Source organism: Syngnathoides biaculeatus, chromosome 8, assembly GCF_019802595.1.
Source record: "Syngnathoides biaculeatus isolate LvHL_M chromosome 8, ASM1980259v1, whole genome shotgun sequence".
NCBI lineage: Eukaryota > Metazoa > Chordata > Actinopteri > Syngnathiformes > Syngnathidae > Syngnathoides > Syngnathoides biaculeatus.
In genome coordinates this window covers 21,600,229-21,618,948 of record NC_084647.1, presented here as the reverse complement: position 1 = coordinate 21,618,948, position 18,720 = coordinate 21,600,229, and the positions used below count along the sequence as shown (strand labels likewise).

The following is an 18,720-nucleotide window of genomic DNA, read 5'->3' as shown; positions in this document are numbered from 1 at the left end:
AATTCTGAAGGCACTAGGGAGGTTATTAGAGTGTCACGGCAGCACATAGAGGCTGTAACTTGATTGGACAGAAAGTTGAACATCCGCATAACACACAGAGGAAACGTTGCAGACAAGGGAAATACTACGAAAAGAAAAGGAGACACCTTCTTACATTTCAAGATGTGGAGGCCACCAACCTGCCAGGTTCTTGTGTGTCAGCTCTGGTTCCTCGTGGCCTGGTCCTCCCCGCTGCTCTTCGGGCTGATCGCGGATGGTTTCGTCTCCATGTGTATCGCTGGGACGGGTGACAGCATACTCCTCTTTGGGGGAGCGCACAGGGCTAGCTGAGCTGAGGCTGAAACAGATGGTGAGCGCAGGCAAGAACTGTGACTGTTTTGTTTGCGCCTCCTGCCAGATGAGGGGTGATAAATAGAGCCATGTGCAGAAAATGGTGATCTAAGTTCTTTGCTGCTCTCAGAGGGCCACAGAAATTTTGAATCAGACCCATCTGGGAAAATGATGCAAATGTTTCTATTTTTACATACAGTGGAAGATCTAATTTCCAGGCACTGGGACAACATTTGAACACGGTCCTCAGAACTGTGAGGCAAATGTGCTAACCGGTCGTCCATTGTTCCATTGAAATTTGACTCTTATTCGTAGCAAGTGAAATTCATTTATGCTCACTTCACAAGTACTTAAAAGCATTGCCTGTACACTTGAGATTTTATGGACAGTTTAACCCCCTCAAAAAAATAATTTGCTTTATTTCCTAAGAGGGGTTAGAAGTTAACCAACATCATGGAAGGCATTGTGGACTTCCAGACTTGCCAATGTCACACAGGCTGCAACATGATCACTGAGAAAGGCACACAGAGATGATGCAGGAAATTCTTGACATGCTTTGCAAGCTCTTGAGTCACAGAGCTCCTTGAGCTTTGCAGTGGATGGTGATCGTACGTTTAGTGCATGTCCACTATGTGTTGTGTCTGCTTGGAGAGCATCTAAAGCAGCCGGAGGATGGCTGAGGGAGGAAAGATGTCATCTTCTCTTTCCCTTGTTTTGACAGATATAAGATGAAGCTCTTGTAAGCTATGAACTGTGGTATTATGTCTAGCAGGGAGATTCCTTTTAACGCCACTGTGTGTATAGAGAAAACAACTGTGTGGGTGTGTGGGAAGGAAAGGCGGAAAAAAAGATCTGAACTCTCTTACTCCCCAGGCAAAGCAGATCGGGAACAAAACTGCGGGCTTAAGTGTAGTGTAGGATAAAACCACAGAACATTCGCAGGCATTCCATTAGCAATGTAAAACATGTTGCATGATTTAGATTGAAGTTGAAGAGATTTTATTTTCTGTCTTTGGGGGCGTGGCTTAAGATAAACATGATTTCAGCTCTTTAGTCGGCACCGTGCTTTGTATTGTGCATTTTTATTAGCTTGCTAAACATCAAGTTCTCTCTAGTGCAGATTTCAAGTCAATTGGTTTAAAACAAGTATTGCAAATAAATTAGATCAAAATCAAATCCTATATTTCATTATTAATAATGCGACATATTGGTGCATAAATGGAAAGGATGCAATCAAGGCTAAACAAAATGGACATTTTGTTGAAATATTAAAAAAGAAGCAAAGAAGTTCAAGTAATGATGTTAAGTGATTTGTGGCTATTTTCAACACAGCAAGCGTCTCGAAGACAGTAATCCTAAAATATATTCAAAATGCCTATTTTGAAGTACTCTGGACATAATTGATTGTGAAATAACATCCAGATTTAGTTAATTAACGCTAACCAGAAAGAGTATCACTTAGTGCACCAAGTATAAACAGTGAGTAAAAATAATTAGAACAAATAAGCAGAGGAGATTTAGCACAATTAGCATTAGCAAAAAATAAATAAATACAAAAACTAATGCTGAGCAGACAAGCAACCAAATTATTAGAATAAATGATACAAATTTGCACAAAATGATTTTAATTGAAAATGACAAAATCATTTTCTTAAAAGAAACAGTTTTTGTGAGTCTATTTATTCATAACAAGTTATAATTTAATTCCCATTTTAATTAAAGTGAAGACATAGTTATATACCTGGTCGCGGATGAGATCCGGCGCCAAATGGAGGAGTTCAAGTATGTTGGGGTCTTGTTCACGAGTAAGGGAAGAATGGAGCGGGATATCGACAGACGGATCAGTGCATCATCTGCAGTGATGCGGACTTTGCATCGGTCCGTTGTGGTGAAGAGGGAGCACAGTCAAAAGTTGAAGCTCCCAAATTACCAGTTGATCTACGTTCGTAACCTCACCGACAGTCAAGAGTTGTGGGTCGTGACCGAAAGAACAAGATCCTGGATGCTAGCAGCCGAAATGAGTTTCCTACGCAGGCTCTCCCTTAGAGATAGGGTGAGAAGTTTGGTCATTCGGGAGGGGCTCAGTGTCGAGCCGCTGCTCCTTCGCATTGAGACGAGCCAGATGAGGCAGCTGGGCATCTGATCCGGATGTCTCCCTGGTGAGGTGTTCCGGGCACGTCCCTCCGGAAAGAGACCCTGGGGATGACCCAGGACACACAGGAGAGACTATGTCTCTCGGCTGGCCTTGTAACACCATGGGATCCTTCCGGAAGAGGTGGATGAAGTGGCTGGGGAAAGGGAAGTCTGGGTATTCCTGCTAAAGGTACTGCCCCTGTGACCCGACTTGGAAAAGTGGCAGAAGATGGATGGACATAGTTATACAGTAGACATAATTAACCCAGTCAGTGCTTGCTTTGCATTGTGGCAATGTTGCACCCAAACCGTTCACCCAATCTGTATTCCTTCCTATCCAATTTGTGTATTTAATACATGCATAAAATAAGTTGTTTAACAGGAATACATTAATGGTGCTCCATTTGCAGTAATTCATATCATATTCATATAAGCACAAAATAATCTTGAGGTTAAATGTGTCATAAACTTCCAACAACAGACAAATGAGCAACGATTATCAATCTGATGTTGATGTATTTATACTGTGACTGTGAGATTATGGTTTAACGTTCCCACCTATACCATTGAGTAGACATTCTGCTCCAACTTCTCAGAGAAGGAACCTTCACCATCACCCCCTCCCCCGCCCAAAAACACATCAAGTGAGTGTCTTATCAGAGGCTGCAGTGATTATGCCCGCGTGTTTCTCCAACGGAAATCAGGGCAAGCAGCCTCCTCCTAATCTCTTCTGAGCTGGTGACATGATGACACCATCAAGATACCTTCAATCACCACCTAAACTGCCTCCTCTTCCTGGTGGCTGCTGACGCTCGATAAACTTTTCAACCTGGTGGGCGACTTCATAACAGGCGAGGAGAAATGTGACTGAGGAGAATTTGGGACCTTAAACTTCAGATTAGGATTTACATGAGATTAGCATCAGATTAGCATCAGAGCATGTGATGAACTCTGACTGCACATGTTTGCTATTCTGGTATGAAATAAGGTTGGACATTTGACTGATTTTTTTTTTTAACACGATGCGGTAAATTAATGACTCGAATATTTTTAATGAGATGATGTTGAAATCCTGTATTCATAGCAGTCATGTTGGAATAATGCTTTGCAGAGTTGACAATGTGCTCGTAGTTGTTCAAATGCTTTATCTAGTAAACTAGCTGAGAGTGAATCAATGAAACTCTAAGATGGGCAGAAAGGTATCAGTGGTTACCACATTTGTCTCAGAGTTGACTGGTCTTGGGTGAGAATCCCAATTCAGGCTCTCCCATGTGTACTTTTCTTATTCTTCCCACGTACTCCGGGTTTCTCACATATCCCCAAAAAGTTCATGTTTAGGTCATTGAAGATTTAATTCAGTGGTGGGTCCGTGAGTCACATGACTTGACTCAAGTAAAGTTGCCGTTTCAGGATTTGTGACTTGCTAGGGTAAAGGTTATGAAAGACTCAGAATTCGTGAGACTTCATTTGCCTTTGACCTCAACTAAAATTTATATTGCTTAGATTTGAAAATTTGAATTTTCAATGCAGTGAGCCTTTTATTTGTTATTTTTCAAGATTTTTTTTTGGTTGATAACCTGGGAACAGCGGCATGGTGGGTCAGCTGGTAAAGCGTTGGCCTCACAGTTCTGAGGAACGGGGTTCGATCCCGTTCTCCCTGTGCCTGCGTGGGTTTTCTCCGGGCACTCCGGTTTCCTCCCACCTCCCAAAATGCAACATTCATTAAAAACTCTAAATTGACCATAGGTGTGATTGTGAGTGTGGCTGTTTGTCTCTATGTGCCCTGCGATGGCTGGCAAACAATTCAGGGTGTACCCCGCCTCCTGCTCGTTGTCAGCTGGGATAGGCTCCAGCACTCCTCACGACCCTCATGAGGATAAGCAACAAAGTAAATGGATGGGTGGATAATCTGGAAACCCAGCCACAAGTTTGCCATGAGGTGAGTGTTGGGACCACCATATTGAGCATGTGTCATGGAGCGCACTGCAAAGACGATTACATTTCATTTGAAGGATTAACCCTTCGATTAAATTGTGATAAAGACAAGAGCATCATGCAAAATTTGCAACTCAAATATGAGCGCCATAACATGCACAACATCTAAACGAGTCATATTCTGACTGAGGTCTGTACAGTACGATTTGGGTTCCGACTTCGTTTAACCAAATAATGACTTGACCTGCTTGTAATTTAGTGGGAACTTGACTGACCTGATTTTTTTTTTTAATACAGTAATTTGCACTTGCTTGAATCTTGATAGTTACAACCTGTTACTTACTTATGACTTACACATGACTTGCCGTATTCCCACCTCTTTAGAAATTTTCCAAGGGTCTAAATGGTGACCATTTGAGGATATACCCTCCCTCTCACCCAAAGTATTCTAGGACAGGCTGGAGCTAAGTGCTATAAAAACACACACACAAATGAGCAGTGTCATTAAAGTGAAAAGTACACATGTTCATGAGCCACCCTACTGTACTAAATCTAATTTATTTGGAGGCATGTTTATAAACTACACTATACTGTAATAATCCACTTAGTGGCTGCAGGACATTAAACTGGTAATAAAGGTAAAAAAATGCCTTGCACAATCAAGTCCAATGAGTCTCCTGTGTGTCTGTGTCTGTGTGTGTGTGTGGGGGGGGGGGGAGATCTGCATGGTAGTGCGTTTGTATGATAGCGTTTGAACCAAAGTGGCCGTTGCTTGGAAGTGGCTTTAGATCTTCCTCCAGCCTAGCTGGGCAGGTCATGGTTGTAGAAAGGCAACATAGGGACTGTTATTGTGAAAATTAGCCCAGTTGCTAATTAGCAGTGCAGCGGACGTACAGAACAGCTCGATAACTGATATTTTTAGAAAAAGAAAACATTTACATTGTTCCATTTCACATTTGAAGGGTGGACAGGGATTCTACCAAACTTAAAAAGTACATTTTTACATAATGACGGAATGTACATAATGATTAATGCCTTCAGAATTAATAAAGTATCAATCTATGAATAACGTGCTCTCGATATGGAAGCAAAGGCAGTCGTGGAGGCAAAGGAGAGGGCAGTTGCTAGGCAATAGCATCCGGCCTCATGCAGACACACCCACAGTATGGCGTGCTGTAAACAGACGAGACAGACAATAAGAAGCCTGCTCAAGCTGTCACTGTCGCCTTGTTCCCTGACATAGATGATGTGATTTGTCGTCATAATGTGACGACAAAGAGGACGTGTGGCCGCCTCCTGTCAGGTTCATGCTCTTGATGATAACATTATAGCAGCCTGTTTGGAGGTAGTAATAAAAGAATCACACTCACCATTTCATCTGTTTGGCCCCCATTCTGGAGCGTGTGCGATGCTGTCAACCTGAACCCTGTGTCCGGGTGATGCCCTTTTTCTCGGTCAGGACCATGACAGCCACGCAGGGAGGGGAATGAGCCAGACTGAATGGATCTCCACGTTCCACACAGGCTACGAAAAAGAACAGCAATGGCAGCGGCGGCGGCGTGGTTCAAATCCTCTCATATTCATACAAATCCCAAATCAAAAAGCCCTGAAAAGCCTCCTTCCGTCCTCGCCTGGCTGGATGGTGCCAAGCTGCAGGGGGTTTATAGACAAGACAGCGAGATTGGTGCTCAGCAGGACCAGTCACTGTGCTATGCCTGCCCTCACACACGCGCACACAATGAATTTGTGTGTCCAACTACTGAAGCAGCTCCTCATTTGCATGTATTCTCTCTTGTCCTCCTCTTTCCTCTTTCTATGGCTTTGTTATTCCCTTTTTTCTTTCAGTGCAGGGACGAGCCAGACATTGCTCTTTTCGACTGGGTGTGTTCCCCCCCTCCCCCTTCTCGTCTTCAGTTCCTCCTCTCCTTGCCGCTTGCTTCTCCACTTTCAAGACGAAGAGGTGGAGGGAATTTGCAATCCTGCACAGAGGTTTTAAAAAGATTCATGGAAATCCATGCGGTGAAAGAATTTGGAGCGTAGCGTGTGTGCTGAATCCTACGGATGGATGGGTTAAGGGTATAATTATGCAGCCTAAGTATTATGTTCCTGGTGGGGGAAAAAAATCTGCCATTCTTTTTAGAAGTCTGCAATTATACGGGTGGCTTCTAACTATCTAAAGCAGGGTTTGTCAAACTTTTTGGGTCCACAAAGGAGAATTTTGTCCAAGGCCATGCCTAAATGCCAAATTATTTATTTATTGTTATTTTTATTTACTGAATATTCACAACCTGTTAATTAGAAATAAATGTAACCACATTTAAACAATTCAACAGGGCTGCAAGCATAGGAGATATAGTTGAAAAAAAGTCCTTGTTCCCAAACTAACAATTTTGCCATATTTCGCGACTTCTCTAGTCACTGTTTTTCAAAAAAACGCAGAGCGAGTTTACTGGTAATAAATACACAACATGACCAGAATTATTTTCACCTCGTTTTCTGTACTACAACAAAAAGCAGTTGGGGGAAGGCATCACTTTAAACAATACTAAAGATGGTGATTTATGTTGGCAACTTTTAAACCGAGGCATGTGATTCCAAGCCACAAATATTTTGCTGAGGTTACCCCCTGGGTCACCCGTACAACACAAGATGGGGGGGGGGTATGAGAAGTAGAAATGCTACAATCATGAATGGATGTCAGAGTTATATGATACAAATGGAGGAAACCCTATGGAATGTTTTGCATTTCTGCATAAATTGGATATGAAATGTGGTATGAACTTTGTCTAAATCACATTAAGAGTCTCCTTAAACTACTACCACACAAAAATATGTTAACATATTTTTATTAAAAATAACATTTTGTGGATGGGGAGGAAAAAGTAAGTGAACCATTGGAACAAATAACTGCTTGACCCTCCTTTAGCAATAATGGCATCAATCAAATGATTCCCGTAGTTGCAGCTCAGACATGCGCAGGATTCATTTTGGACCATTCCTCTTTACAAAACTATTTTATTTCAGCAAAATTCCTGAGATGTCTGGTCTCTCAGGGCCTGAACAGCACCAAATACAGTTATACATTTTGAACTTTGAACAACCTCAACTTCAACGGACTCTCGGCTTTTGGTCTGTTGTTGCTTTGCCCACCAGGTGTTTCTTTTTTATTTCTTCCTGTCCATTTTACGCTGGCTCGTTAGCAAAGTTAACAAATGGTTTGCTTGTACCACCTCTGAAGTCCTGCCCAGAAATGGTTTATGTAGTGATAGACAGTCCATGATTGATGGACAATAACAAACAATGGACCAATAATACGCGTTGATGGCTGCTGACAACACACTGATAGCCATCTGCAGCCAATGATGAGTGGCTGATAGGGCCAGTTGGAAAGAATTTAGAAAAAAAAAATCAACTCGCACCGTACCACCGTGTGATGAGCCATGTTAAAATGATCTAAAAACAAATACAGACAAAAAAACACAATCATTCATCAATCCAAAAAAATGTAGTGGACAAGACCAGGCGGCCCACGTTGGGTCAACGGCCCATCGGGACAATGCCCAATTGTCCCGTATGCCGGATGGGCAGTCCACTCCTGAGTGAGGCTCAACATTTGCTAGCTGCCGAAAGTAACTAAAAAGTAACTTAGTTCCCTTTGAAATCAATTAAGCTCAAGTAATCAGTAAAGTAACGAATTTACTTCTTCAAGGTTACTGTGGCAACAATGCTGCTGCTAATGACCATGGATTTTTTTTTTCCTTTTTCCTTGTCACAATGAGCAGAGCCAGCGACAAGAATGGAAGATTCAATTTTCGATCACCTTCAGGATGTGTAAGTATTTATCACGTATGTTGCCAGCACTGAAGAAGTGCAGAATAAATCGACTAGCGAAGAAAGCTAGCCCTAGACAGACGTTAAAGGAGAGTAGAGTGTAGGGCTGGGAATTATCCATTATTAATACCTTCGTATTTGTTTGTCCTTTCACCACAGCTTCCTACTCTTGTTTCTAACAGTAATCAATGCCAAAACAATACTGTACAGATACACACACATACAGGATACAGTATACATTAGCCATACATATATATCATCATGCTTGTTTTCCTACAAAACTAAATTATTTCAGAGGGGAAAATGTTTGATATGAATGCAAACTTAATATTGAAATAAAGCCCAAGAGAATATATATATATATAATATATATATATATATATATATATATATAATATATATATATATATATATATATCGTCGCCAGCTCCTCGGAGGATGAACATCTGATGCACCTCCGCGACCTCTTCGCAAGACTTGAGCAGCATGGCCTGATTATCAACCCGATTAAGTGTGTTTTCGGGGTGCCCTCTATCCAGTTCCTCGGGCACCTCATAGACAAGAACGGCGCCACCCCCCTTCCGGCAAAGGTGGAGGCCGTCTCCGCTTTTCCCCGACCTCGCTCGGCTCGGGGCCTCCGGGAGTTCCTGGGGATGGTGACTTTCTACCACCGGTTCATCCGCCGGGCGGCCCACGTCATGCGCCCGCTCTATGAGGCTCTTAAAGACAAGGCCTCCAACCGGGACGTTGAATGGACGGTCGAGAGGATGGAAGCCTTCGAGGCTACGAAGGCCGCGCCGAGTCGTGCCGCTATGCTGGCCCACCCGAGCCACGGGGCCCCTGTCGCTCTCACTACCGATGCATCGGACTACGCTGTTGGAGCCGTATTCGAACAGTGGATCGGCGGCGCCTGGCAACCGCTTGCCTTTTTCAGCCGTCAGCTGGTCCCCAGGGAGCGCAAATACAGCACGTTCGATAGAGAGCTCCTCGGCCTCTGGCTGGCGATCCGCCACTTCCGCTCCCTATTGGAAGGCCGTGAGTTCACGGCATATGTGGACCATAAACCCCTCACTTTCGCCATGTCCAAGGTGGCCGAGCCGTGGTTCGCCCGCCAGCAAAGCCAACTGTTGTTCATCTCGGAGTACACTACGGACATACAACACATTGCCGGCAAATCCAATGTGGTCGCAGACTGCCTCTCCAGGGCGATCGTCGGCACTGTGCATCTGGGTCTCGACTACTCCCGCATGAGCGCAGACCAGGCCTCGGACCACGGGGTGCAGGCCCTCAAGACTTCTGACACGGGTTTGCGCCTGGAGGAAGTCGCAGTTGGTGACTCGGGCGTCAGGTTGGTGTGCGACCTCTCGGCTGACCAGCCTCGGCCGCTGGTCCCTCCAAACTGGCGGCGAGCTGTTTTTGAGGCAGTCCAAAACCTCTCCCACCCCGGAAGGAAACCGTCCGTGAGCCTGGTGGCCCAGAAGTTCGTGTGACGCGGTCTTAAAAAAGATGTGCAGGCCTGGGTCGACTCGTGCGTGGCCTGTCAGCGGGCTAAGGTGCATCGCCACACAAAAGCCCCCTTGGAGCCCTTCGCTGTCCCCGAGAGAAGGTTTGACCACGTCAACGTCGACTTGGTAGGTCCATTTCCTCCCTCGCACGGTTTCACCTACTTGCTCACCATGGTGGACAGGACGACCCGCTGGCCCGAAGCCGTTCCCCTCTCCTCGACAACGTCGTCAGACATGGCCCGGGCGTTCATCGACACGTAGGTTCCGCGCTTTGGGACCCCGTGCGACCTTTCCTCTGATCGTGGCCCTCAGTTTACCTCTGAACTCTGGAACGCAGTCGCTGAGAGTTTGGGGGTCAAGCTGCACCGCACTGCCGCCTATCACCCCCAGGCGAACAGTCTCTGCGAGCGGTTCCACCGCTCCATGAAAGCAGCCCTGCGTGCCGGCTTGACGGACGGCAACTGGTTGGATAAGCTCCCGTGGGTCATGCTCGGCCTCAGGTGCGCCCCCAAGGAGGACCTGTTGTCCTCATCCGCCGAACTCGTCTACGGCCAGCCACTGCGGGTCCCCGGTGAATTCATCCCAGATGCCACAGCGCCCTGGTCCGCAGCCAGGCAACGGTCCTCCCTGCTGGAGGCCGCAAAAGGGTTCGCGCCGGTTCCCATGTCGCAACATGGCACCCCAGCTGCCCGGCTGCCCCGTCACCTGAACTCTGCGGATTTTGTTTTTGTACGTCATGACGCCCACCGTGGACCTCTCCGCCCCCCATACGATGGGCCGTTCAGGGTCCTGGAGCACGGGGATAAGAGCCTGCTCGTGGACATTGGCGGCAGACCCAAGACTGTTTCCGTGGACAGGGTCAAACCCGCGCACTTGGACATTGCCCAGCCTTTGGGGTTGGCCCTCCCCCTGCGCCGGGGTCGTCCCCCTTTGCCCTGTGCCCCTGCGCCTGCCGGGGTGCCCTTGACTCCGCCTGGGCCCTTGTCCCGTGACTCAATGGACAGTGCGGCCCCGCCCCCCTCGGCCCCTACAGTGCACACCCACCGGGGTCGGGCCGTCATCCCTCCACGGCACGAGGATTTTGACTATGGGTGAATTCTGGGGGGGCTTGTGAGGTGTTTACATAATTCATCCGCGGGACCTCGAGTTGGGGTGCGGGGTTCTGCACGGGCTGTTTTTGTTGTTGCGCTTCCGGAGTAAAGGTTAACAGAGTTCCCGCCGTTATGAGAGTAGTTTTTGATGTCGAACAATAAAACAAATTCTGTTCCTGTGTCCGACACTCCGCCTCCGACTCCTTTTCTCCGGCGCTACATTTTGATATATTTTTATGGTTCTCTAAAATTAAAATATAGTTCCTGATCTTCTAAGAAAATTTCTGGCAACATTTAAAACGGATTTAGGGGAATGCTGGGAAAAAGAAAAATGAAAGACCAAAAGCAAACAGATGTTGAGCAGATGGAAGCAGACGCTTACGGTAGCGGTTCGCTTTTTCTTCTACCTTCTGATGCGACTTTCTATGATTATTATATTATGCTGAGGGCCAAATTCAGGGGTTAAATTTAACAAAGTAAAACGATGAGATGTGACAGAGCATCTGGAAAAAAAAATGCTTCATACGAAACTGATGTTTGGATTCTTTTAGTGCTTAACCATTTATGTCCTATAATTGAAAAATAAATTGTTGTGGTTTTTTTTGGAGGGCGGTCACATTGAAAGAGACAAGGACGAACATGTACACAAAAAAAAAAAGTCGTTTTGTGATGACTACAAGATAATCTGCAATTAAATATTCCATCCTGGTTGAAAAAACTATTTGGAACGTCGACACGTGTCCTGACCAATCACGGTTGAGCTGACTTGAAGCGGACGCGTTCGCTTTAACGTCAGGAATGCATTAAACGGGCGGTTTTCTTTCTTCAAGCCCATTGGCTCAGACTGCGATTGACAGATTGTGCCGCCAATAGGTGAGTCGCTTTAACCCTCAAGGCAATGCGTCATGACGAACACGGAAGTAGCAGCAAAATCCGTGAGTGGTGTGAATTGAATGAAAACCTTCTTTTATTCTTTGTCAATAAAACAGTTTACGCTTTGTAGAAGAGAAACAATGTAGTGCTTTTTTTATTGCATAATAGAGTCGCAAATCAAGCGTGAGTAACATGATTCGTCTTTTCTGCGGTGTTTAGTCAACAATCTTAGCTAGGTTATCCGCAAATTACACTACTATTAAGTGACACATTACGACAATTTATTTCCCACTTCGCTACGATAATAATCTGTGTGATTAAAACTTACCATTTGTACACGTCAGGTCGTCATCATGTCGAAGCAAACTCTGGGGAAGACTTTGCTGCGGAATGTAATCCGCCACACTGACGCGCACAACAAGGTAGGAGACAAACGCACACAAGTGTTGTGATTAAGTCAAACTATCACGACTTTATCCAAAATGAATGGTGCCATTTTCTATGCTGTCTCCTTGGAAACTCACACCCGAAGTGTCTATCGATGTAACCTACTATATGGTTGGAATGGCTGATAGCAATAAGCCCGGACGAGGTTGTTTCGTCCGATAATATGGGCCAAACATGCATAGTTTGGGGCTGTACTAACCGCGTTGAATTTGGGAAAACAAAGAGGTAGTATTTTGATATTCCAAAGGTCGTCAACCAGGAAAGTAAAATTAAGCGACTGTCAACAGGAAGACGGAACCTATGGTTGTCAAGGATCAACCGAGGAGGATTTTTTTCAGCCTTTATTTCATTAAGGGTATACGCGCTCACAGAATTCACGTGATAATTAACTATATCGGAAATGTAATGTCAGGGTAGCCCTTCCACATCATCACTCCAGTCGCTTGCTTGAAATTCATATGGGTCTTTGCCGCCAATGTCCTTCAATTTCTCCAAGTATCTGGCTCTACTTAAAGCGTCAAACGTGTTTTTGTCCACTACGTTTCTACTTGCTTTAAACGATGTCATAACTTTTACACCATACGGTAGAAAAAAACTTCATGCTTCACCACACACCTATGTTCTCTGAACTCTAAGACAAACAGTGTGGCATCCGTCACAGGGCATGATGGGTAATTGGAAACCTATCTACCTCCAAATAACAGAAGATCTCTTCATTTTTGCCTCTAAATCTGTCGAGACCTCCACTCGCTTTACAGAATAAATGCGCTGTGTGTATGAAGAATGGAGGAAGTTGTTGCTCCTGCCCTCAGATGTTTGTCATTGGCTGACTTCAGGTTTCATGCCACTGCCAACATAAGATGAGTTTTTTGATTGGTTGGCCTTGGTGTTGGATTTAAATGCAAGTGTAAATGACTTGTCATAGTTCCCGTTTGCTCCTCGTGCCTTTCGTCCCTTGGGAATCACAAAAAAATGTCAACCTATAGTGTCTTCAAAAAAAGCCACACAAAAATTTTAATGTTACTGTTTTCTTGCTGCAGATCCAGGAGGAGTCGGAAATGTGGAAGATGCGAGGCTGGGAGGTCCAAATGTCCAACAACAGTCATGTGAGAGCCACAAAGTCAATCCGGTACAAGAGCTTTACTATAAACTGCTTTGACAGCAAAAACATTACTGTGTGTATATTTTGCCAATTTTTTTTTTTTGTTGCTATTATTCCAGGAGTCAAATGCACTGCGATCAATTTTCCTATCAGTCCAGAGTCTCATCGGAGCACGATGACAGAGAGGCTCGATACTGGACACGGAAACTCTATGAGTTTGAGGACAACGATCCAGACAGGTAACTAACCTGACCCCACCATCTTTTTCCACACAATCCAGCTAATTAACTGGAACTAGGCATGTTTTCACAAAGCAGCAAAGCATCCCACAATCAGATAATTAGATGATCTCAGCACCAGCATCCGGCGATAATTATTGAACAGCGACATTTGCTTTCAGGACAAGAGGGAGGAGGAGCGAGTGTCTGGTGTTAAAGCTCACACCCTTGTACTAACACACTTACAGACAGGTAGTTCTGACACTAATCCAGAAGGTAGAACATTTCTTGCTGTGTGTGGGTTGAGGGGGGGAAAACGTCGACTTGACATTTCATGTCTTCTGAGGGTGTTCGCCAAAGCCGTTGGAACAGCGGGTGTGAAGTTTAACACCCAAGGCGACGAAAGGTTGGGTAGGTACGCTGCAATGGCTCAGGCACTACCTTTAAAGACAAATAATTGCTCGGTTGACTTTGGTATTGCACTCCAGATTGCTGCCAGATACGGAGCACCAATATCGTAAAAAGCCTAGCAAATTGCAGCTTTTTTATTCTGTGGAAAAGGGGCTAAGGGGGGGGGGTGGATGGTGAAGTCGACATGGAGGGTTTTCAACTTCTGAGGTGGTAATATCAGAAGCGGGATGACTCCGATGTGTCAGGAAATCTGCAATGCCAGGGCCAGTTATCACTTTTCACACCCTAAAACCCATTAGAAATCAAAAAAAAAAAAAAAAGGAAATATGAAAAGGGACAGCACAATGCTGGGCATGTAATCCACATGATAATTTTTCAACGTTGGCAATATCAGAGTCATAAAGTTTGGCAGGCACCTGTGCATTTGGGAATTCCATAATGGACATGAGTTTGAAGTTTACGACCGCTCATGCCAGAAAAATGACTTTTGCACATACAGAACAGCGACGACAGCAAAAAGATGGCCGACGTTTGCAGGCGATGTGAAAGTTTCACACCAGTCCTGTTGTGGTTCGGCATAAAAATATTTGATACGTCACACCAGGAAGACTCCTGTGTGGAATGGAATTCTACAATCCTGCCTTTGCTGATTTCTGCATCCAAAGCAAACATGAATACATTTTGACTTCGAAAGAGGTTCGTGCAATGGAGATTGGTCATACAAACCATATAAAATAAGTGATATTGAACTTTTCACATTTTACATTTCTGCTGTATTTGTTTTTAATCATTTATTGTGGTACAATTTTTATTTGCTGTTTACATGCAGTGCATTTTATTATACAGTAGTCATTACTCATCAGTACCTAGGCACAGTGCTAATGTCCAAACTGACTTTAATGTTGTTTTATATGTTTTTACGAATAAAACTCCTCCTCTTTCCCCCCAAACAACATTTACTGACTTTGTATTGTATTTTAATTTTAATAGTGCTGTCCTGACCTGAAAGAATTTTTTTTTTTTTTTTTTTGCAGATGGGGCCACAGTGGCTTCAAGGAGCTGTACCCCGAGGAGTTTGAGACTGACAGGTACAGTCCACTCGCACCCTACATTGTACCGAATCGACAAGGTGTAATTCACCCAACATTGGAGTGGGGGCGCTCCACCGACTTGTCAATTCTTTCCAAGTCTTCCCGACCCCCCCCTGCTTCTCTCCTCATCTTAGTTTTAAGACTGGACAGATTGCACGACTGGGGGTTCTTGTAACAAAATTAATAAAGCTCAGTTTGCTCCTAACACAAACAGCCCTTTTTGACGCGTTAATAACACTCGTTAGGCTCTTCATTATTATGTTATGGTAGCCAATTGAAATTAATTCAAGCAGATGTTTATTAGCGTTGCTTGCATGGCTGTAGAGCTGCTCCGCATCATACTGAGAGGTGTTTACGATATTTTACATGACAAAAAAAGTCACTTTAAACCACCCGCTAGCGTCCATGTTTTTTCATTGATTATCATTACATTTGTTTGATGATTGATTGGTACAACAACAATCATAAACCATGATAATGCACACATTCTTGTAATTAAACTGACACTTTGGAGCCCAGAAAATTGGACAGCAAGAGTTTGTCTTTTTTTTTTTTTGTCAAATTATCAACCACAGTACTGTAGTGCATAACAGCATTATTTTTCACTTAATTGTGTTTAACCATCATTAAGCAAATCGTAGCATATTCCATATTGTTTTAGTTGTTTTCATAATCAAAAATAGAATTATTATAGATTGCATATTGCAGCTTTTTATCTTTGTAAATTTTCCTTTTTTTCAAAACAATTTACAAAATAGTCGTACTTTATGGAAATCAAAAACAGCATATCACAGTATATTTTTCTCTTCAAATTTCTGTCTAAAATGACATTTGTTTCTGGTATTCTGTATTTTTTTTCAAACCATTATTCTATTTCTCATGTTAAATCAGTGTAATCATTTTTTTTCTTACTTATTACATACAGAATACGTATTAGCTGACTGGCTGGGAAAATTCTCATTGCTCCCAGTGGTGTCTATTTGAAAGTATCACTTTTATGAGCATTTTTGTTTTCCAGTTTGGATTTTCAGACATTTGGATCTGATGTTTTTATGAGGTGGAGTCAAATCAAATTTATCTGTATAGGCCTTAATCACAAGAGTCTCAAAGGGGTTCACAGACCCACAGATCTGATCTAAATCCCCCAATCAGCCAAGGGAAAAACTCAAGACCCCATTGTTTTTTGGGGGTGAAATCCCCCTTCCAGGATGACCAGGCTGCAATGGAACCACACAGCCAAGTGCTGTACAATGTTCATTAGGATGGCTGGATAATGCAGTGATCTTAAAAAAAAAAAAAAAAAAAGGCCGGATGGCTCATTGGCCAACAAAACTGAAGTCGCCATCTTGATACTCCCAAAACAAGCATGCCGACCTGTGCAGTGACAGCGATTAACTGTGTTAATCGCCAATTTTGTGGCTGTGAGAAAACATTCCACAGATAAGTTAGAAAGATTTACCTTGATACTGTTAAATTTAGTTTTTCGAAGGGCCTTTTATTTTCTTTTAAGCTCGATACACTTGAACATAGTTTTGTTCACGGCTGTTGTTGTTCACACTCTGCTTCATGTTTATAGGCTGACGGTTTTTCGCGAAAAAGCGATGTAAATATTTTGCCAAACTTCAGTGGATAAGCAAGAAAACCCATTTTCTATGAAATTTTTGATGAATTTCATGATACAGAACTCTGCAAATTGAATTTGATTTTCAAATGTGAGGAAAGAAGTTTAAATTTTCTGTCTGAAATAGGACATCGCAGAGACAACAGACGATGTGTTTAGCATGTATTTTCCCATTGCGAGTCCTTATTTCCAAAAATATATCTGATTGACTAAAAATTGAATGTTTTTATGACAAAAAAATGCTAATTTTTTGCTATGTTATGATGATAGTGCTTCACAGCGTATTTTTGGGAAAAATGAACATATCACGGAAATCAGGCCCTCGGTAATATGCAAGGTTTCTTGGTAGTCATGGTGTTATATGTCTTTATATGCCTTTTTTGGTTTACCAAGTCGAATTAAACATCCTTCATGCTACCAAAACTGAAAAAATATCAAGCTCACACAACTAGTTTTAATTCTACATGCCAAACTTTGAGGAAAAACCCCGCCATAATCCAACCTGTAAACCATGTCCTCCACACGTTTTGGGAGTACCAAGATGGCGGCCAACAGGCTTCAACTGCTCGATGTGTATGCGTTATCCAGTCTATTTATTTTTTAGATCAGTTGGGATAATGTAGCGGTGTTCTTTTTCTGCTAAAATGGATGACACCTGTTTTTGTTTCTGCTGTATTTCCAGTGACAAAAGCAGCAGTGCAAAGATGAAGGCATCCAAGTCCAAGCACTCCAAAAAGAAGAAGAAAAAGAAAAAGAAGAAAAAAAAGACAGAGGAAGAAGAGGGAAAGAGGAAAAAGGCAGACGGCAGCGACAACAACAGGACAAAAAGTCGCCATAAAAGTAAGAAAAAGGAGAGGAAGGACGAGGACGGACGGAGGCGCAAAAGAAAAAATTACGACTTGCACAAACATTCGGACTCTGCTAAGAGGCGCAGGAGAGACTGGACTAAAGCAGCGGGCGACGACAGCACCGATCAAAGTTCTAAAGAGTGAGAGACGCTGCATTTGTTTTGATCCGCTCTTTTAACATCGAGATACGAAACTGGATCATTAGGAGGGAAAAAGTTAACTTTTTTTTTTTTGCCTGTTTTTAAACATTTTTTTGAATTTTTCAATATTACGGAATGGTGATGTTCTTTGTTTAATTTGACCTAAAATGCAGTATATGTTTACCGGCGCCAACCCAACTCAGTATTCCTGCTGTGCAAAATGCTGCATTTTTCTCTTTGATTTCATACATTTCCAGGTATGGAAAAGCATGGAAACTATTGAATGAAAAAAAATCATGTTTTCAGGACTGTTATTTTCTATAACTAAAAATGATTAAAAAAAAAAAAAGACTTTTTTTTGTAAGGTGCGCGGAAGTGTAACTCCAATGTTTGTGTAAGAACACAGTTTTATACCATGGTCCTGGTCCATACTGGATTCTAACTGGCAAAATAACTTGCATTTGAATGTCTCAAGTACTGTATTGCCCCCACCCCAGGCAGCGCATAAAAATTACACTTAAATGAATTGTTAGCTTATATGCAAACTGATGCAGTCAGACAATTCAATTCGACATTCAATAATTTATTTGTTGATCAAAATAGCTTTGAGTGTTTGAGTCGAATGCCGCTGAGGAATTGAGGGGAAAATGAGAGACAAAAGAGACAAGTGGAAAAAAAGAGGTAACTGTATATATAAAAAAAAAAAAAAAAATCCTAGATGAGAAGGGATACACTCAGCAGGCGCTCACACAAGTAGAAAATAGGCGAGAAAAACACCAAAGCGCATCTTGGCACATAAAACTGACAAATACAAGCGGAACACTTGATCGTTGATTTTTTTTGAATGATGCCCTGTGACAGTTCTGTCGCCGTCCAGTCAGCGAAGTCCGACAGCGAGCGAGTACATCGTTGCCGGCCTGAGAGCTTGCAACCCGAATGATACACACTTAAATGTCACAAATTATTCTAACTTTTTTTTCAACCAAGCAGTCCGGCAAAAAATGGAAGTTTGAACTCTCCATGTTTCGTAACCCTGTAACGAATATAAAGTAGAGTAATGGACAATTCCCATTTCTACTCCTTTCAATATTGCGATTTAGCTTTGTTTAGAAATATATAATATACACACCGTACATTTGGCGGG

At 43.2% G+C, this 18,720-nt stretch overlaps 2 protein-coding genes across 4 annotated transcripts in view; one reads left to right on the top strand and one right to left on the bottom strand.

The window, feature by feature from the left end:
- The window catches only part of dixdc1a (DIX domain containing 1a), a 23,759-nt gene extending 11,614 nt beyond the window's left edge, over window positions 1–12,145 (bottom strand). For both annotated transcript variants that reach the window (XM_061827894.1, XM_061827895.1), the window contains exons 1-3: window positions 12,027–12,145; window positions 5,769–5,922; window positions 180–337 (exon numbers count right to left, since the gene is read on the bottom strand). In XM_061827894.1, coding sequence (XP_061683878.1) covers window positions 180–337; window positions 5,769–5,791 — 181 coding nt within the window. In that variant the 5' untranslated portion in view covers window positions 5,792–5,922; window positions 12,027–12,145. The remainder of the gene's footprint in view (window positions 1–179; window positions 338–5,768; window positions 5,923–12,026) is intronic.
- On the top strand, window positions 11,664–18,720 carry nkapd1 (NKAP domain containing 1). 2 transcript variants are annotated; one of them, XM_061827898.1, is made up of 6 exons: window positions 11,664–11,760; window positions 12,043–12,120; window positions 13,186–13,274; window positions 13,367–13,486; window positions 14,911–14,964; window positions 17,271–18,720. In XM_061827898.1, exons 1-6 carry the CDS (start codon window positions 11,731–11,733, stop codon window positions 17,578–17,580), a joined length of 681 nt encoding a protein of 226 aa, XP_061683882.1. In that variant the 5' UTR covers window positions 11,664–11,730; the 3' UTR covers window positions 17,581–18,720. The 2 variants fall into 2 exon arrangements, with proteins under 2 accessions (XP_061683882.1, XP_061683883.1); XM_061827899.1 differs by lacking the exon at window positions 11,664–11,760 and adding an exon at window positions 11,820–11,881 and having other exon boundaries at window positions 17,271–18,719.